Below are 22,404 nucleotides of genomic sequence, written 5' to 3'. Positions count from 1 at the left end.
GTATTCTACGCTTATTTTTGCCTACGAAACTGAAAACTGTCAAGTGGAAGTAGAAGTAGTCTAAAACCGTAACTACTTAAAAAGTTGTGTGAGTAGGCAAAATCTAATCAAAACAATCTAGATCAAAAAGTAGAAGTACTTTGTTACTGACCAACTCTGAACAAAACCCGCCATTTACGGTGGCGGGGAAAAGATTTAAATGCAGGTTGTACTTATACTGATTACACTTTTTGTTTGTGTGTGCAATACTTATACTTCAAGAGTGGTGAAATAGCGTAGTGGTATAATCCACTGCTGCATCACCGATGCCTTGCAGATTCGAGTCGGACCGAGGTCGACTGAGAACTCCAACCAAAGTGCTGGAGGTTTATCAGGTGAAAATGACCATAGTTTAGTCAACAAACACTATGAAAACTACAAACAAACAAACAAAACGTATACTTCAAGGTTATGATGCTCTAATACATCTATTATATCAGCATCAGCAATTCATCGCTCATAATTTGAGCTTTTCAAAAAAGCAAACGGTTGCCTCTCTTGTCTCCCCAAAATTCCCCTCCCCTCTGAAAGCCAAGCCACTTTGGGACCCGCAACTCTATCCATGTTTCGGATCGACCACGTAGCGGCAGCGTATATATGCCGGCAAATTCATTTACATAGCGGTAAACTTCCAGCAAAATTCTCCAGAATCGATATAATTTTTGTCAATGCAAGGTATATCAAAGTTTTGTTATTACTTTTGTTCCCTACTGCAACGATATGGGATCGAGTGAGGTAATGGGAACTTGAAATTCCAGGATATTCGGTTGAAAACATTGCGCTTTTCATATTTATCAAAAGAGTTCACAGGGTAGAGCCTGCCAAGGTTCTTTTGCGATTTCGGACCACCGATTTATTAGGTTCGCACATCGAACACAGAACTAAACACAACGTCCACACCATTCTTATAATTTTAAGCTACTAACCATTCACCGGAATAAGCTTGACATCCATACCATAATAACATGGAAGACATATTTTCAATCACGGCTAGTCAATGCGCAAACGCATCTTTTGGTGAATGCGCAGATTGCGCACAGTCGATCATTGATCGTTCCAATTTAGGTAATTTTAACCGTTACCGGAATGCAGCACTCATTTAAACTTTACTAGAATTCGAAAACACTGCTTCTTGGGGAATTGATTATACTTTGACTATTTCAGAGTTCGCATATAACATACAGGCATGTTTTCTGATATATATATATATTTATATTCATAACTATAAATGTCATACGACTAGTTCTTTTCATAGAATATTGAAAACGTAATACTCAAAATCATGACAAATTTTGACTACAGCATCCAGAACCCATGTTTACTACTTCAACACTTACCAACTGCAGGTGCATCAGATTTTTCAGCGCATATGTATTTCGAGAATTGATGTGAGGCTTAAACATACCCAAGTATAGGTACTAGGTAGTAAAGTGATTCGCAGCCGGGCAGAATATCCCCTGGTCGGAATCTTGCATTTTTTGGGGGGTAGGAGATGGGTGCTTTGGGATTGTAAGGGTATTTTCGCCTGGGCTCAGCACATTTTACATTTATATAGCAGAACTGAAGGGTATGAAACTAGTTATTCCCGAATGCGTGTTCTTTTTGGCCGATTCTTGGCTAGAAATTTGTTTAAATGCTATTTGAAATCTTCCCTTTTCGTGCAAATCCCATTCCTCTCATTTTTACAAAAAATTACCCAGGTGTGCTAAAATCGCGACTCGCGCCAGGATTTTGTTAGGCCTCTCAACCAAATTCTCCTTATCGCAGTAAATTCATGCCGGATACATCACAACGATGCCGCTAGTGAATTTATTTACGATTCTTAAAGTCAACATCTGCCACAATGCGAAGAAGAGATACCAAATTCATCAAGTGATCTCAACGTTAAAGCATACGAGCTACCCAACCGGGAGATTCATTGCCAAATTTAACGCAATGTTTCCACAACAGAACATGACGACTTATGTTCTCTTGATTTATTTATTTGCCAGACAATAATACGACCGGTGTTAAATAAATTGATTGGGAAGTGGCCATCGGCGCCTTACCAAAGTATTATGAGGTCCGCATTCATGAGTCATCTCTGTCCTGGAGATTTACGGCCGCGGCGCTTGACTTATCTTTCTGGTAACATGTGCTTGCGCAGGTAGGGTTCCGGTTAAAATCATTTTGCCTCTGATTAAAATCATTTTAATCGAATAATTAATTCAAATCATGATTTTTTTGATTTTTTTGGTTTTTTTACTCAATAATAACAACAACACGAACAAAAGAAAATGGGATGAATGACATGTCAATCAAGGTGACGAATGATAACGCTTAAACTTTCATAATGTGTGGCTGTGTATCAGCACCCACATAGCTGAGAACGTTTAACCTATGTGATAAAGATGGGTCGTTAGAATCATTACTGATCTGTTCTAGTAGCGAGGAAACATGTTGATTTATCTCGGGACCTACCATAATAATTTATTTTGATTGATGGATTGGTCTCTGCCGGCAAACTGTTGATCTTCTTGAACTCTTTATCTGCTTTGCTAGTACCATAGTCCCTGAAGTGATCTTTCCCTCGCAGCATTACTTCAAGATTTGCCTCAGGCAGGCAATCACGACTCTTGTTTGCAGTTGCGGCCGCACATGACTGATGCCCATCACAAGATGCAGCATGTACAACGGACGAAAGGCGAGTCTTGAAAGTTCTGGAGAACACCAGCATGATCCATCCAGAATAATGCTGGCAGATGAATTAGATATGGTACCGAGATACTCGATTCTGCATCGTAAATTCCTAAAAATCAAGGGCAGATAAGAGACATTCAGTGTGTGTGGAGTATACACAATTATGCTCACCAACTTTACACTAATAATCAATCCATACCAGTGTTCGATTATAGGTTACCAGCAGACCAATCATTGCATTTTGGTTCCATCTTTGAAAATAATCATTTAGCCAGGTCTTGAACAACAACGTTTTGCGATTCATGTCCAAGCCTAGATCTAGATTCCATGAAACTAAATTATGGCTGCATCTTTGACAACATCAGACTTTATCGTCCGCACAAAGAGCAATGGTCTTTTCAATCTCGAGCTTGGGCCACATCCAGCTTGATAAGAAAAGGGCAGCAGAGGTATTGTCCAGAGACGGCTGCAAAATTCAGACATGCGATTAGTCAAAAAAAGTTTTCAAACCACTTGTCTAAATCATTTCTTTCTATATGTTTTGATGTCGCTATCATTACTTACAGTTTTCTATGTAATTGGAGCATGCTTGTTCTGAGCACAGCATGCATGTTTAAGTCAAAAACCAAGTGCCGTATTGTCTCTCTCTTTCGGAAGTAAAATTAAATGTAAATGGCAATCTTACGAGCTACCATATTTTTGGTTAACATTTATACAAGCGGGATTGTCCAATAGATGTTTGCCAATGGCAGAATTTATGGCCTTTGATTGCTCAGCATCGAGCTTGAGGGGATGAGTCAAGGGTGAGATTTTCACCGAACGTCATGCCCATGTTCTAATAAATCTAGGGACATGCTGTTTTGCGGTATGCGTTCCTGTTTACGGTACACACAGATTCCTTTCTATTTTAATCCATAACCAGTATCCAAGCAGCTACATAAATATGAATCACACATAATGACATGGTATTTTACTTGAACTTGTGTTCACATCTCACAGCTAGTTGGCCAATCGTTCCAGCCCGCAATAACTGCAAACTGCTTTTTGCAACGCTTAGGCATCAGAGATGAGGGAATCTTTCGATAGAGACTCTGGATTGCGCTTCCTTTTCGGTATCCCACCAGTGCCTCGGAAATAGCAGCAACATCTCGTAGAAAACTAACTATCCACAGCAAAAGCACTAACATATTGATTGACTACCGCTCTTTGCTCTTTTCCCACCTGTCTGTCAAATAGCTGAACCATAACGGTGCCGGTGACGAAATACTACGTCCGGTTCATATAAAACGCACATGATTGTCCGATAATAAACCACATTCACGATTCTCGTCAGAAAATTTGAAAAAATAAAAAAAAAATCAATAAAATCAAAATGGCGAAATTAAAATCAAAAATCAACGAAAAAACCTGATTTAAACCAGAACCCTATACGCAGGAAACTGACCTTTTTCAGTTTCCCGGCTTGCGTATATACTGATGACGTATTGGCTGAATTCGCTTCACTCCTCAACAGCAATAGAGAATAGAACTATTCCAATAATTGAAATTCGAAGAACCGCGGTGCTTATAATAGCCACGGCAAAGATTGATTCGGCAAATATCACATTAGAAGTATCGAATTCTCACGACTTGAAATGCAATAATAAGGTCGCGACTTCCGTGTGTGATGAGGGAAAGAAATTGACTACAAATGAATCGGCAAGAAATTTAATTTCGCTCAGCGGCATGTAGATTTCAAATGCGAGACACACTCGCATTCCAATTTTACACAGTGATCGTGATATAAAGTGACTTGCAAGAAACTGACCATTCTTCGTGGACTGCAGCAGCATGGTCAGGTCAATTGGTCATCATCTATTGTAATACAAGTTATAATGGTTTTGAACATAAAACCAAAACCTAAAACACCTTCCCACGACTGATTTGCTTGTTCGATAGCGGTCATCTGTACATGTGAGATTCTGGATTATATATAGGCTACTTCAAAGTCTGTGGCGTGAAGGAATAGGCCTATGCAATGACCACGCCGCCGTGTGACGAGATAGGGTAGTGGTATGGATCGTATGATCCACGGCTGCCTTGCTAATAGGTTGGGCATGCAAGCCCGACTGTGGTCGATTCTTGTAAACCTTATCAACTGTTAGAGGTTTATCTCGGCTCCTCCTCGCCATCTGATCCGCGAAAGTGATATCTTTAAAAAAAAAGCTTATAAGTGCGCAGTGCTACAAGTCGGCTGCTACGCAATAACAATTAAGAATATAGGCTTGGTGTAAATGACCAATTCGGTCGAAAACCACCATGAATACCACAAACAACGACAACGACTGTAACGCCTCATACGGGTGTGACCTGAAAATCGTTTCAATACGTGTACCAGGGTTGTAACCACGTCACAAGGCTCCGAGTCACAAGTAAATCTCACTTTTATAGTTTTGACTCGACTCAAGACGAGTTATTTTTAATTCACCACAGAGTCAAGTCCGAGTCCAAGTCAGCGAGCAGAGGGTCAAGTCCGAGTCATGGTTTTATGATACGAGTCCAAGCCAATGTGTTGACTGATCAGTTTCCAGTTAAAGTCTTGTTAAACCCACTTTTTATAACTCTGTTTGGTGATATCGAATGGTTCGCATTTATAACATACTAATTTTCATCAATGTTAGCAGTTTCTGGTCGCATTCACAAGTGCCGGTACCAATAGACGAAATCCCAATAGTGTGGTTACTTTACTATTCTTCGAAATTGCAGTGTAATATCGGTCTTGCCCGTCTGAGTCTCGAGTCATATGACTTGGTTCGAGTCATGCGCAGTGACTCGAGTACAAGTCGAGTCAAAACACAGATTGACTCGAGTCGAGTCGAGTCATTTCTGTATTTTTAGAAAATGACTCGCGTCAAGTCGATTCATGACTCGAGTCATTACAACCCTGACGTGTACCTTATTTATCCCGTTGCAATGACCATCAGGTGTTCACAAACGTGTCTTATAGTATATCCAGCTGGGCTATATTTCTTTGCGGTTCGGACCTTCAATGAGTTCACAAACGTCATTTACAAGTATAAGTACGGTACCTTGAGCAATCTGTGTGTGAACCTCATAAAGTTAGAGGTTCACGTTCACAAATGGACTTTGGTAGGTCCTGCACTGTAAACTAGGGATGGTGTGAACCTCTGAAAGGTTCAGGTTCGTTGGATCACGAACCTTTTTGAAAGGTTCGGTGTGAACGCGAACGTGAACGCCATGACGTCACGTGTCGTCATAGTATTAATTCCAACCCTAAATTTCCGTGAAGTGATGTATATTAATGTTTGTTTGTTTTGGGTATTCATGGTGTTTGTCGACTACTATTGTCATTTACACCAGGCCTATATTCTTTTTATTTCCCGTAACTGCCGACTTATAGCACGGCCCACCTCTAGGCTTTTTGTAAGACACCGCTGACGCGGATGAGGTGGCGAGGAGGAGCCTAGGTAAACCTCCAATACTTAGGTATCGGGATTCAGAAGTCGACCTCGGTCGTACTCGAACCCGCCCCCATTGGTGTCGCAGCCGCGGATTACACCACTGCGCTATCTCGCCACGTATATTAATGTACACGATAGCTAGCGACGATTCGGGCTACATACTGCCATAATGCTCCAGTACATACTGACTGCTTAAACGTCGCCAAATGTATCGACTGGGGCAATCAAATGATATAATAATCCCATAAAATCAATATCCTCCGTCGCTTTGCCAACAATTTCGCCTTAGCGATCTAGGCCAGACCGGATAATGTATTCGGCGTCTGAGTGTTGCTGCGTTGATATTGAGCAGAGTATAAAACGGGTTTTTATACTAACTACCGACATTACCCCATCAACAATAGTTATACAGCAGTAGCCAACACTCAAATCGCACGGATTTGGTTTTTATAATACAATAACCATATGAAATCGAGAAGGAGCCCGCACGCTTGCCACATTTTTTACATCTGACAACGATATCATTTTCATTGATTGGTTGAATGAGCATCCTTCGCTGACTACACCTACATGTATAGCGCATTTTGCCCTTGGTGTTATGTGATTGCAGGTCAAGCTCATAGCAGAGGGTCACTAAATATTCACAGACGCAAAGCATAATATTTCGAGCAAACTTTTGTAACAAAGTAAGTAAAATTTTTGAGATTGTCAAGGTGCATGCTCGTTTATTGTTGATTTTTTATGCTGCCAACGCCATGCATAGAGTGGCCCGCAGTTGAAATGCAGTCAATTTCAACAAAAGATGTTATAATGATGTGAAAATTGTAATATATGAAAAAGGTTCGTTTGTGAACGTGAACGTAAATTTCCGAGGTTCACACACGGAACGCGAACGTGAACCTCACGTTCACACCATCCCTACTGTAAACCTTATTCATACATTCCAATTTTTCCTGTCAATATAACATCTTTGGTTGAAATTCTTCGCATTTCTACTTTGGACCAATCTATTCATGGTGCCGGCCGCATAGAAAAATCCACACTAAACGAGCTGCCTTGCCAATCTCGAAATTTTACTTGCTTTGTTACAAAAGTTCGATCAAAATATTCAGCTTCCCTACTGAGCTTGACTCGCAATAACACAACATCAAGAAATACGCTACATGTGAGAAGTCAGCGAGTAATGCTTATTCAAACAACCAGTGAAATTGATCTAAATAATACAGCGTTGTCTAATGTAAAAAATGTACCAGGCGTACGGGATCCAACTTGATTTGATATGTTTATTGTATCATAAAAAAATAAATCCGAGCAATTTGGGTGTTGGCTACCGTAGAACTTGTTTATGGGCTGATATCGGTATAATGGAGGCGTGGGTTTGAATCCCGCTTATGACACCAAACGTTATGTTCTTGATCTTGTTTGAACAATAACTCATACGACGAGGCTGCAATATGAAATCAGTATAATAACTTCAAGACAGGCGACACGTTCCAGAGAGCAGTTAAACGAAAGATCAGCAGACAACAGAACGCAGGGTATAAATACAAAACACGACGCACGAGGAAATAATGATTGGCGGTAATTACTAATCCTAGACAAATAAGAAACAAACGATACCAACGTAAATTGCACGACATAACAGCAAGTATAGAAATCCGTTTTACACTCTATGCAATGTCAATGTAGCTATAGTCAGCCGCGGAATATTGTCCGATCTGGCCTGGATCGTTAAGGCATAAACTTATATTCCCTTGCAAGTCCTCGACGAAATTGTTGGCAAAGCGACGGAAAAATTGATTGTATTATAGCATTTCATGTGAGCTAGGTAGTGGAAGTTAGAAACACTCACGGTGGTGTTAAGATTGTACCGTGTCCCAAGCCTATGAGATTCGCCACGCCATCATGTCAGCGAATACTATGACCAATGAACACATCTTATAACAAAAATATTACTTAGAACAGAATCGTTATTCGTTGTAGGAATGTGGACGTAGAATATCCTGTCTGGGACCTGGAATCACTCGCATGGCTATTTAAGCATGGTTCGGCTTATCGAGCCTATTGAAAGAAATCCCACATGCTTTTACGTGGGCGATTACTACGAACATATATTATTTAAAATAACAAGACTTTGAATTCCCATCATGTTCATTGGCAGTTTATATAAAGACTTAGATTAAAACGTCTCAATAACAGCCACGTACACTTCGTACGCATATAACTATCTTCCTAGATGGTTGCACCGACGCAATAAGCTCGACATATAGTTTAAATTGCGAGATACTGCTATATTCTAACGTGTACCAATACAAATATTTCGTTTCCAAACTTGAACCACGAGTTACTAGGAATGGACATGTAATGGTTGAAATGTATTTTAAGGCGTATGATCACAGGAGTTCCATATCTGCCAAATGTCCAACATTTGGTCGACTGCTTTCGAACCAATATGTTGTCACTTGAGTTCATAGCGTACAACTCATTACTGCCCCGTCTCTTGAGATGCAGATCATGACCATTTTCAGGTTCTTGCACAGTTCATTCGGGCGTATGCAAAGTATAAATGCCCTACGGATAGGGATAAATCGCTGCTCACTTTAATGCTACGTCTATCACAGCCATAATCGACTAAGAACCAATTCGAATCGCACTTTAAAATCCACGCTCTGAATGGAAGCTCAACTATAAACTTAAAGATTCTTTAATAACTGTAATAAAATACCGGTGTTATTTACTTCTAAATTTCCTGTCTTTGGAATGAATTCTGGCAGTGTACACACAGGCTGTCTTCTATGTGATTGTATCTGCGTTGTCGCTTCAAATTTGAGGGGAAAATGTACGTTTATTCGGAGCTGCTAGTCCAAATCTATTGTCCCTATAAGAAGATACAAAAACACACAATATGATCATGCTTATTTGTTCGTTTCGAATCTTCTGATTCTACAAGATGATTAGATCGGACGGTGTCAAACATGATTCGAATCGACGTGGGATCATAGCCTCACCGATATCATTTCGTGAGCTAATTATTTTGAGGTTAAGTAGTAATAAGTGCATTGGTAAGGTTTCATAAAGTCACATGTATATCATTAGACAACACACACAAAGCTAGCGACTTCGAATCAGCCGCTCGAACTGACGATACCTATTGGTGAGGACTGATTATTCTGAGCTTAATCTGGATGAAGGTAATATGTATATTAAATCTGTTTAAAAAAAAACTTTTTTTCGTGAATCTTGCTGGCTAGGTGATTAAATCGTTCGGTTGCCTTAAAAAACGACGCACACCAAATTTGAATTCATTCCAACTGATAATCGCGGATTTCGTACAGTTTGAAAATTTTGAATTCACCCAAAAATGCCAAAAGAAAAAGAATTTCCCAAATTTATCTGTCAGCCCCATGAAATTTTTGCGCTGTCATCGAAAACGATGCAAAACAAATTTGAGTCAATTCCAACCCGCAGAAGCGGAGTTATTTGAGTTTTTCGATGATAATTCTTTGATTATCTACCGATCAAGGATAATTCCAGAACTATCAGAGAAAAACTCTAATAACTCCACTTTGACGGGCTGGAATTGAGTCAAATTTGTTTTGCATCGTTTTTGAAGACAATTTCATGGGGTTGACAGATAAATTTGAATTTATTTTTTTTGCATTCTTATGTAAATTCAAAATTTTCAAACCGTACGAAATCCACGATTATCGGTTGGAATGAATTCAAATTTGGTGTGCGTCGTTTTTTAAGGCAACCGAACGATTTAATCCCCTAGCCAGTAAGATTCACGAAAAAAAGTTTTTTTGAACAGCCCTAATATATATATATATCATAGCACGAAGCATGAAGCTGGCCCCGTCCATACAGTCACTTGTAATGCCGATACCTATTCGTCAGCCGATTATTTTGAGCTTAGTGAGGATGAAGTGCCACAAAATAGGTTAAAAAAAAGTCAAACATAAATCGTTACACAAAGCGTTAAGCTATTTTAGATGAATGAAGTTTCACCTAGTGTATTGCATCCTGTAATCGATGGCAACACGTCAACTATGTTTTCTCGTCAGCTTAAACACGCATGGACCGGACGCCACTGGTCGCACCTCTCAAAATAAGTCTGAGAACGCGCAAAAATACATTAAACTTTCCACATTCGTCGCAGGTAAGACATATTCAGACGACGAGGATTCCCGGCGCTTCAAGACGTGGCGCGAGAATCTCAAAATAGTGAAAAACCACAATGACCGACACAGGAAAGGTGAAAGCAGCTACGCCATGGGCATGAACTCTTTGGCCGCCACGGTAAGCATTGTAAATGCCAGATATAGCTCCTTGATTTGAAACCGAATTGGAACTGCTTCGCGGGATTGACTAAGCTGCGAGCGCCACATCATCGATTTATTAATTGATAAGCAGATCGTGTGTTTGCGTAATCTTAAATCGTGAGAAAAGCTTTCTCCGTGGAAATGCGTTAATTTATTCATGTAGAACGTCGCGTTGCGTCATTTGTAGTGACGTAAACGATTACAACGCAAGTGACTATGTTCGCCATATCCAAGTTTTCTTTTTAATATCTAGGACTGGGTTGGCCAGCATTTACAAAATTTAAACTCAAATACCCCGACGCGGTGTGTTTTAATCATCATTCGCATTTGCATCGAAATAAAATGCAGTGGGACACGTAATCTGCTCGATCGAGGTCAGGTGTCAAGGGATGTGGAACCTGTGTTATATTTGTTCAACCGGAATACGTAATCTACTCAGATATGTTTACCCACTTATACTATTTAGACCCAATTGTTATGGTTCAGGCTACTTCTACTTCTGAAATATAACGTAGTTTAATGTGGGTTTACAACTCTTTTACGGGTAAAATTACTATAACACCATGACAATATAGCAGTGGCTTTAAATCTGGGAGGGAGCGTGAAAGAATCTGAAGGGGGCGCGAAACTGCGGTAAACTGAGAATTTTTTCGCGCCCTGCGCAATTTATCTCCAATTCCATAGTTATTGCTCTGTGCATAGTCCTAATTTCATTTCTGAGAATTCTCTCATCAACAGTCATAACCTTCTATGCTATCAAACTATCCGTTGACATTGCTAGCATTCTGGTTGCATTTTGTGACATGACGATAAAGGGGGTGGGACGAAATTTTTCGCTATCATCAGAGGGAGGCGTGTCTAAAAAAGTTGGAGAGCCACTGCAATACACCCTCTGTACCTGAATATATTTTCGACAATCGTCGATAATTGTCATGTCATTAGTCATCTTTCGTTAGTCGCGAAGATAGATTTTACGACATGGAGGGTATCCATCACCGATTGACCATACTAAACGTCTGCCACGAAGAGACGAAAACCACTTGTTTACTATTCATAACCTTTAATTTCCTACTTACAATTAAAGTGGTATTGACGGGGCATGGATATCACTATTTCTACGTGTAATTAAGTATAGATTTACGACATTGCGTCTACGTATACTTGAGTAGCAGCGCTGACTACTTTAACCAGCTTCCAGAACATTCAAGTATAGTATTCTATCACTTGCACTATATACTCTGTAGAACGTTCCCAGACACCGCTTGCACTTATCGGTTCTTGAAGCATAACTACCCACTTTCTGCAATTCAGACTCTGTATTGTAGCAATTCGATTTTAGATAGGTTTGCATCACTTTTCCAAGTAAGACTTTGAAAACAACCTGGGTTAATATCCTCTGTATCATGGTAATATATTTTCGGAGTGTCTTCACTCTTCAGTCGTTTTAATATTAGTCGTAAAGTATTCCCCGCCCGACTGACTATGAGACGCCTCGATCGAATTTAGTTATGAAACTATGCTGGCCTGGGTACTTTTCGCCGTTTTCCTATTGATGATTAAAGTAGTTTCAGGATGTCTTGAAAACTTCTGCTAGCAATTATTGAGTAGAAATTTGCGACACTAAATCGGAGGTGGTCAACGTGATCACCGTGTGCCTGCATATAGCAATAAAAGTACCGCAGAAAATATCCACTCAATTACAATTAGAATCAGCGATTTCCAAGATATGTCAAAACAACGTCGAGCGGAAGTGAAAACTGAAAGGTTTGAAAATACCCACGGAAGTAGTTTCATGAAAGGAGATTTGAACGAAGGGTAACACAGTTTTAAGATCTGATCGGGGTGATTACTAGGGATGGTGTGAACCTCCGGAAGGTTCAGGTTCGTGTGAACGCGAAACTTTTCGAAAGGTTCTTTGCGAACGCGATCGTGAACATCATGACGTCACGCGACGTCATCTTGCAAATTCCAACCCTACATTTCAATGAAGAACGATGCTCACCAAATTTGGTTCAATTCCAACAGGTGGAAGCGGAGTTAATGCCATCGAAAAACTTGGATTTGAATAAAATAGTATTTACGGTCAGCACAGCTATAATAAATAGTATATTCATATTGAAATGAACCCGAGTATTTTCGGCTGACACTCGTCAGGGGTAATCGTCAGCAACTAGTAGAGAATTGGAAAGAACATTGTATATCAACAATCGTATCACAAAATATGACGTCACCAGCATGAAATTTCGAATGAGAGAGCGTTCAATGTACTATTTTTAGGTGATACGCGAACTCCTTTTGTTGACAGAGTTTTGGTTGGTGTATTTTGATAAAAGTTGATTCCAAGGCACACAAATGGAATTGTGAACGGCCTCGACCTACGATTCGAAATCGGTCGTCTCGATAATTATGCGCACAAATCGGATTATTTTATGATACGATTGTTGATATACAATGTTCTTTCCAATTCTCTACTAGTTGCTGACGATTACCCCTGACGAGTGTCAGCCGAAAATATTCGGGTTCATTTCAATATGAATATACTATTTAATTGTATATTGAAGTTCTGTACCTCCAAGAAGCTCTACAGCTATAATAAATAAGCAAAGAATCGGTCACCGTAAATACTATTTTATTCAAACTCAAATTTTTCGACGGCAATAACTCCGTTCCACTGGTTGGAATTGAACCAAATTTGATGAGCATCGTTTCTATAGACAGCCTAACACTTTCATAGGGTGAACAGAAAATTTTCAAATTTCCATTATTTATTTTTATATAATAAATAGAAACTTTCTTCTCCTTTAGCAAAGCGGTTACTGGCTGGAATTGATCCAAATTTTGTGTGTAGGCTTAAATTAGGTAACCTAACAATTTTATCAAGTAGCCAGTACGATTTGAGAAAAAAAGTCATTTTTGAAGAGCCCTAATGTACACGATACCTAGCGACGACTCCCGCCACATAATGCCACAATAATGAAGTGCATATTGACGTTTTAAGGTCACCAAATGTATCAATGGGGGCAATCAAATGATATAATAATCCCATAAAATCAATATCTTCCGTCGCTTTGCTAACAATTTCGACGAGGAGTTGCAAGGGAGTACAAGCTTGCGCCTTAACGGTATAGGCTACACCGGGCAATGTAGGCTATTTGGCGTCTAAGTGTTGTACGTTGATATTGAGCAGAGTGTAAAACGGGTCTGTATCCTTGCTACCGATATCACCCCATTAACAAGTTATACAACTGTAGCCAACACCCCAATAGCACGGATTCGGTTTTTATGATACAATAAACATATGAAATCAAGATTGACCCGCGTATTCCATAAAACTTTTGTATTAAAGCGAGTAAAACTTTTGAGATTGTCAAGGTGCATGCTCGATTAGTGTTGCTTTTTCATGCTGTCCTGTAGTTGAAATGCAATAAATTTCCACTAAAGGTGGTAAAATGAAGTGAAAACTATAATATATGAATAAGATTCACAGTGCAGAACCTACCAAGGTTCCTTTGTGAACGTGAACCTCTAAATATCTGAGGTTCACACACAGAACGCGAACGTTCACACCATCCCTAGTGATTACTTTAGAAATGGCAGATTGCAGCTCCACGTCGAATGAGCAATGACTCTGCGAATAAGTGCAATGTTCGACAATGTATCGATTGACGTGTTACAGGTGTTGCTCCGACGATTCCGTAATCATGAAAGCTGTACGAACACATCCAAAAACTTCTTACTTTAGAAAATCCAAACAGTAGAGAGTAAGTAGTTTTGCCTCGAAAGCTGGTAAGAAGTTGAAGTAATTTAAAAACATAACCACTTGTAAAATATAAGTCAAGAAGGCGAAACCTACTTGTGTACCCCGAAAAACTGAGAATACTTCTTTCTTGACCATCACTGATTAATACTACGCCAACATGAGTGGGAAGGCTGACGACTGTGACCAACCTCGTTGGTACGTAGGTGCATAACAATCATCCCGGCAATTTTTCACACTGTACCATTTACCTTCATTTATTCAGACGAAAGCCGAATTCCGGGCTATGCTCATGCCGCATCAGGACCCGATCAGTCCCAGCTCCGCGTTCATTTCGTATTTTACCGTCAACTCAACAAGCTCGCCTCAGAGCGTCGAGTGGACAAGTCAGGATTACGTGACGCCTGTTAAGGATCAGGGACAAATCGGCAGTTGCTACTCGTTTTCAGCGGTGGGTTTTTGCTCGCAGATATTTAGCAAAGGTGATGAATCCACGCTCTGTAACAGTCTATAATCACGGTTGGTCCGAAACCATGTAATTCTCCTTATCCAAAGTACTCAAGAGGTTCAGTGACTTACACTAATTACTCAGGTGATCATATTATAAGAATATTTGAACAGTTACTTGAAAAGTTTTTTAGGCACAGCATCATCATTGCCTTTTACCATTTGGAATTTCAAATTTACACAGAAATCGTCATAAGAACAGCGTGAAATAGCCATCACTTCATCTCATGAATGTATTTTGGAGGATTGTAACTATTATTCGCACTGGCCACCGTCATTGGTATATTTGCGTTGGTGCGTAGATTCATATTGCAATTTCGAAACAAGCCACCAACGGCTACCCGAAAGAAGTATGCGAGCCTCCGATCAAATCTACTGGTCAGAATTACTTAGGCTACTTGTATACGTTACATTTCCCCTATATGTAGTTTTATCCGCATATCTCGTCTTGAAAATCGCTACTATTACTTTTAATAGAGTACAAATTCACAAATTTGACTTTTCATAATATATATAACAACGGTACGATAGCTTGCCACTGTATATACCGTTGCAACTCACGTCATTTCTGTTCCAGTCACAAATTCGGCTTCCCCGGTGAACTCAAAATGTTACACTTGCGCCAACTAATGAAATCGTTGCTGTGAACTAAAACATAGCAAGATATCTATCAACATATAGTTCACGATTATGATGATCGCGATATGCAGCAGCTAAGTTTCGGCGATTTAACGTTCACGGGCGAAACAATAGCTGCTCAACCACGTCCGATATCATTATGTATAAAATATGGTTGTTCTCTCTCAAATCTGTGAGTCTCAATTCATGTTAAAACAATATCTTTGGTGCAGTAGAAAATCGTTTCAATATAGGCGTGGACCTGATCTGATCATCAACATCATCATCATTGGTTTATTAGCAATTTTATCAGTTCAATACACCACAAAAATGCGGTACAATGAAAAGACAGGAAGATGTCGAAGCGACTAGGAGTAGTCAATGGAATCAGACACCCACCTTGGCCTAGACCAGGGGTTCTCAACCTGGGGGGCGCGAAACATCTGAAGGGGGGCACGAAGAAGCGGTTACCAGAAAAAAATTTCGCTCGTGGCGCGATTTACCCACTTTATTTCTCTATATAGACCCAATTTCATATTTTTTCTCTCATCAACATTCATAACCTTCCATACCACCAAACAATCTGTTGGGGTTGCTAGCATCCCAGTTGAATTTTTTCATATGACGATAAGGGGGGCGCAAAATTTTTCACTATCAAAAAGGGGGGCGTGTCTAAACAAAGTTTGAGAACCACTTGCCTAGACGATGTAAAGAGGGGGCATGCACACTGAATGAAAGTAAAGAAGATAGTACAGAAAAAGATGCGACAAGAAATAGGGCGGCATGTCGTGGGAAGCGAGATCTATAGGTCAGTCGTGGTCCGGTAATCTTGAGGATGGACTGTATTTATTCAGTAGTAATTGCTTGTATTTCGACTTGAATGTGGACATGCTCGGTGACTGCCGGATGAAACCTTAGAAGGGGTGACATTCGTTTAAAGATGACATGGCGTCATATAGGCCTGTTCAAAGATGACATGATAACTCGTTTGTAGGAACAATGGCGTCGTCATCCCCTATGCTCTGGCTTCACCATAGCGTGGTAACCAAAAACAAACACATAGGTGCTAGTGTGGCGAGATAGCGCAGTGGTATATTTTGCGGCTGCAACAACAATGGGTGCGGGTTCGAGTTCGACCGAGGTCGACTTCAGAATACCGATACGTAAGTGTTGGAGGTTTACCTAGGCTCCTACTAGCCACCTCATCCGCGTAGGCGGTGTCTTACAAAAAACCTAGAGGTGGGCCGTCCTATAGGTCGGCAGTTACGGAAAACAATGAACAATATAGGCCTGGTTGAAATGACCATAGTAGTCGACAAACACCGAGAATGCCGCAAGCAAACAAACAAACACATAGGTGGTAAATTTCTTTCTGATGCTGCAATGGCCAAGTCGTAAGCAACATAATTTCGAAATCCTATCTTAAACTAACAGGCAATCAATGGTTGGGACGATTCCTCAACCCGATAACCGGTGTATTATCGCCGATAACTGTTAGGGTGGTTCGCACGCCAGCTAAAATTCAAGCCAATTTTCGAGATGCGTTTGGACAGGGCTGTGGGTGGTAGTTCATTGACCTCGTGTTTGAATAACCCGAACGATTTAAACACCAGTTCAATCTCAAACTGCAATAGTGCGTCGACATAATTTCAGTACAGTTGTCCTTGGGAGCTGCATAATTACGATACCGACCAAAGAGCAGTTCCTTGTTGCATTTATAATTTCACATCAACTTCGACATTCTGTCTTAGGTGGAGGCTGTCGAAGGACAGTTCAGCAAACTTACCGGCAAACTAGCTTCATTCAGCGAGCAACAGATTGTGGATTGCAACCAGGGCGGAGACGGGGGAATCCCCTTCATGGTGTATTCCTATTTAATCGGCACTTCGGGACTGCAAACTGAAGCGGATTATCCTTACCAAGCACAGGTGCTCGATGTGTAACCTTACGGCTTACGCGTTACGACCGCAAGACAATATCACGCGTTTGTTTTGCGACGGCACAAAACTTCTGTATCAAACTCGCTTATGATTCAGATCATTTATTCTAGACCAGGGTTTCAAATAGGGCTGGGCACAGTGATTCGAGTACTCGAATCTGAATCGAGTATTAATTTTAATGATTCGAGTCGAGTAGTAATAGACAAATTTTTCGAGTACTGAAATCATACGCTCCTCGCAACTGAAACTTAATTCACCAACGAGAGTTATAGTTTCGATACTATTTTCCACTGAGGAAGTCTTGAAACCTCTATTTCAGAGGTCTCAAACTCAAATGTGTTCGCGGGCCAATTTCCTAATTTTGATGACGTCGCGGGCCGCAGCATCAATAATATGGGTATTCAATGTATAATATCCCGGTAATCTCCGATTAACATTGGAACAGATCAATAACAACTTAAATATAATCATTATTGTGCCATAGTAACAGCATTGTTTCTTAACCTTTTAGCGATAGTACCGCTTATGCTTTCGATAAGATCTCCCGTGCCGCCTGCCCATTTTCAACACAATTTCTGATGATTTGTTTGTTTTTAATAATGATCGTGTTTCGACGACATTGGTCATCTTACATCAGGCCGAAAATTCCGTATTTACCCACTTGTAGCACGAGGCTTTTTATAGGACACCGCTGATGGTACCTATATAGAAATCGGAAAGCCTATTCACGTAAAATCGCGCATAGCACGACGAATATTTCCCAATTCCATAAATTCGCCCCGGAAATATTCCACAGCATATAAGCCTATTCCCACAATGCATCTCGTACCCTCTGATGTGGTGCTTCGTACCACGAAGGGGATACAACGGACTCCTGGTTAAGAACCCCTGGAGTAGAAATGACCAATCGCCGAAGAATCCATTGGTGTTACAGCTGTGGAGCGTACCACTACTTTACTCGCCACCGATAATAACATGGATAAAGAGAGCAAACAACACCCAGGACGTAACCAAATACACGTCACGGCGGCTACAGAATGCCAATGGCTTCCATGTAGACCAGATAACTATATACCCTAGGCAACGCTAGCTACAGGTCTTTGATATATTGCTATTCCCCGTGACAGTTTCATAGATTGTTGCGTCCGTATGATTCAACTCGACTCAACTCGAGTCATTTTCAGTTTACCCAGATAATCCAAAATCGAGTAATTTGAAGAAAGGTCGCACAAAACAAAATCAAAATTTTCAGTCACGAATCATCAACGGTTCATGTTTTATCATCATGAAATGGAAATGGAAATGGAACATAATACCGATCTTCGACCGCGTGGAAGATTTTAGGGGTGATGTGATGGCAAAGTTTGTTTAAATTTCAGGCTTTTGTAGTACTTTTAGAGTGAATTTCAAGTTCTTGAATCTAAAAAGATATATGACACTTGAATCTATTGTCGAATATTTGATGTTCCCAAATGTCTTCGCGGGCCGCACAAAATGTTCTCGGGGGCCGCATGCGGCCCGCGGGCCGCGTGTTTGAGACCTCTGCTCTATTTGCCGTGTCGCAGAATACGAGACATAGTACAAAGCTACGAAAGTTACTGGAAATAACACATTTCCGAAGTCATGATCATCCCACAACATTGTGAAGACGGGCAATGAAATTGGTATGGTCGAAAATATACCAATGTATCTTTAATGTCACGGATAACAGGCATTATATTCTTTGTGGTGGCATAAAAGGTACATATTTGAACTTTGACACGATATTTTCTGTTGTGATGTCATAATTAGTGATACTCGAATACTCGAATGCTCGATTCGACTCGAAGCATAATACGTGATTCAGAATCGAATCACTCAGATACTCGATTTTGCCGAGCCCTAGTCGCCAACTAAGATTGAAATTCGGGCCACTTTTCAAATTTTGTAGAGGCCGCGGGCCGCAATAATTCAATATCGACATAAAAGAGGCCACACAGTTTAACAATCACATTTTTAAAACTATATCAAGACAATGGTGTTGTCTCTAACATGGACAACGGCCATAGCTATAGTTACCACAAGAAATATAAATGCAAGAGGAATATCATGATCATCTTTTTCATTCTATCTGCACACGATACCTGACAACACTTTTCAGCGACTATAGAGTTGATATTGGGGTTAGCTAGACACTACTAGCGCGGAAACTATTTGGTCGTAAAGCTTGATCTTGTGTGGTAGCCACTCGTCGTTTTCTAATAGGTCTGGGCACAATGATTCCCGTACTCGAATCTGAATCGAATATCAATTTTAATGATTCGAGTCGAGTAGGAAACTTTGTCTCTTTCGTGTACTGAAATTATAGGCTCTCGCCACTCAAAGTTAATTTAATCCACGAGAATTATAGCTCCGATACTAATTTTCATTGTTGAAGCCTCGAAACCTTGATTGGTGGTATCGTAGAATACAAAACATATAGTACAAAGCTACGAAGGTTGTTGGACGTAGCACATTTCCGAAGTCATGATTATCCCACAACATTGTCACCAAGTGGAATGAAATCCGTATGGTCGAAAAATACCAAAGTATCATTTATGAGATGGATAACACTATTCTTTGTGGTGGCATAAAATGTAGGCAACATATTTGAACTTTGACGTATTACATTTTGTTATGACTTCATAATAAGGGATACTCGATTACTCCACTCGACTCGAAGCATATTGCCTGATTCAGAATTAATCACTCAGGTACTCGATTTTGTCCAGCCCTATTCTCTAAGCGTCTCGGTATTGGCAGTGTCTAGGCCAGGCGTGGCCAACCTACGGCCGTAGTAGGAAACTTGTGCGGCCGTCGACACGTATTTCAATTAGTATGTGTTAGCGGTCGTCGACATGCAATTTGAATTTACGAATTGACTTGACATTCTGATAAATCTTGAAATTTTCTTCGCGTTACGCGCCATTCAATGTGACTTCATTTGTCGAGTTAATTATAGTAGCGCCCTGTGCAATCTGAGCCTCAAAGAAAAAATGCGAACAATAGAGGAAAATGATGTGCCCTAAATAGTAACACAAATTCGAAATCGTAAGCTCCTCACTATACCGACTATCCTGATGGGAGGCCAAGAAATAACAGTACGTAACAAAGCGACTAATAACAATTGGCCCTACGAAGATGCACCATCGTTTATATCTTTCCTTAAATTTTCGAAAACACCCTCTCCATCAACTCTACCAAATCACATGGGCTGAGAAAGAATAAATGCATAATAGTAATATGTTAAAATACTAATTTTGATGATGAAATTCATTATTGAATCTGAAAAAATTGTCGCGCCAGTCGCGACCATATCCAGTCCCATAGCATCACCTCTTGCGATTTCGGTGTGTACAGACTACAGTTAGCCGAGATCATTGAATAGATTAGTCCGGAGTTTACCGGAAATGGACGATTACAGTTTAAGATGGGTACTTGGCGTCCAGTTAGTTCATTACGACTATGCCCCGAAATGCGACCGCGGGCTACATCAGTAGTCGAATTGCGAACGTGAATAGCAAAAAGGTTTTGCCATCCCTGGTCTAGGTCATTCCAAATCTTATCAGCTAAGTCTACCCTCATGGAATCCTATTACCATCGCCGAAATCGTCAACTGAAATCAATTTCAGCATTTTAGAATGCTTTACGAAGCGTTCTACCGGAATCTGAAATAAGGCCGCGGGCCGCACAATATGAACTCGAGGGTTGCATGCAGTCATGCGGCTCGCTAGTGTGTGACCACTGGTCCTGACATAATATGTACTTTTCTATAAACATTGGGCTTCTTTCAATATAGATATGGGGAAGTTGTTAACATGAATAACGATCATATACTACTGAACGAGGTTGCATTGTGGGCAAACATAATCGCATTTCGTCACAATTCTAAGCTGTCTCTCTTGTTTGCAGCTTTTAATTTGAGTAAAATCGGAAAAGTCGTGTTCACAAACCTATGAAAATGAAAATGGCAACGCAATTTCGATTGCTTTTACATCGATCATGAAACAGGATTCAGAAACAGACAACTAAAACTCTTCCATTATTTTAGTGGAAACTGTGTTTAAAATACCGGTCATTTCGTAAGTTAGTGAACTGTTCTTCTGCAGAGAGACTGCTTGCTTAGAGTCACCATATTTTTGATTCCGGAAAGCAGGACACTTTTATCTAATGATAAAAGTTAGTTGACGGAAATTAAAAAAAGCTAGTTTTGAAATATTTACTGGAAATCTTGTTGTGTTGGCTACTGACTAAAACAGATCATCATCTCCGACTCAGCTACCGAAGTACACGCTCGAACACCCGCATCCTAGCTGTAAAGGCTGACAGGAGGACGAATTGCCTAAAAGAAGGACATTTAGGCGGCCTTGGAGCGAGATAGTGTATAATGGTGATGCGTTGGCTCGATCCCCGGGTGGGTCAGACCAAATACTTGAAAACTGGTATCCGCGGCTATCCCGCTAGGCGGTCAGCATCCAGCACGGATAACATGGAAAATAAAAATGACAGGGTGCAGACTAGGTGACCTTACCAAAGGTCGAATCGCATATATGTCGTCAAGGCATCTCGATGGTACAGGTGAAAACGAGTATCACCTTTTTCTCTCTCGGAGGACATTTTCGATTTCCCGAAAAAGGAAGACAAATACTTATCAAAGGAGGACGTATGGCAGCGGTCAGAAACCTATGACTCTTTTGGGTATAAGATATGGCTCTTTTCAAGTATTTATTTTTGTACTGAATTGATCAACATTGCCGCAACTTGTTAGTAAATTTTTATCACGGCCGGAATAATTATTCTCGTTGCAGAATAAACGTATCTTTGAGAGGTAAAGGCAATGCCGTCTTTAGGTTTCGGGGCTCGGACCCCGTCTTTTCAATATCATAAATTTAAGTTACTGTCGCGCTGGTGACCAGTAGCACTCACAGATAATTTGATGTACCGACTAGATCGATACGTAGATTGATCAAAGAGAATAGCAGACATGGCGAGGCCTATATGACAACGCAGTTTACAAATACACAATGTCGTTCTGATCTACGGAGCGAAGTGAATTGCCGCAG

At 40.4% G+C, this 22,404-nt stretch overlaps 1 protein-coding gene and 1 long non-coding RNA gene across 2 annotated transcripts in view; one reads left to right on the top strand and one right to left on the bottom strand.

The window, feature by feature from the left end:
* The window catches only part of LOC145436102 (uncharacterized), a 423,401-nt gene that overhangs the window by 141,611 nt on the left and 259,386 nt on the right, over positions 1-22,404 (bottom strand). The gene's annotated exons all lie outside the window — the stretch shown is intronic.
* LOC145436094 (crustapain-like) overlaps positions 1-22,404 on the top strand; it is a 41,558-nt gene that overhangs the window by 1,110 nt on the left and 18,044 nt on the right. Inside the window, exons 2-4 of the mRNA XM_080313379.1 lie at positions 10,339-10,478; positions 14,524-14,709; positions 17,135-17,311. Coding sequence (XP_080169505.1) covers positions 10,339-10,478; positions 14,524-14,709; positions 17,135-17,311 — 503 coding nt within the window. The remainder of the gene's footprint in view (positions 1-10,338; positions 10,479-14,523; positions 14,710-17,134; positions 17,312-22,404) is intronic.

This window comes from Botryllus schlosseri, chromosome 3 (genome assembly GCF_051294905.1).
Source record: "Botryllus schlosseri isolate E-star chromosome 3, Bs_hap1, whole genome shotgun sequence".
Lineage (NCBI taxonomy): Eukaryota > Metazoa > Chordata > Ascidiacea > Stolidobranchia > Styelidae > Botryllus > Botryllus schlosseri.
Note: the sequence above shows the minus strand (reverse complement) of the source record. Positions and strands in the feature narration are given on the sequence as shown.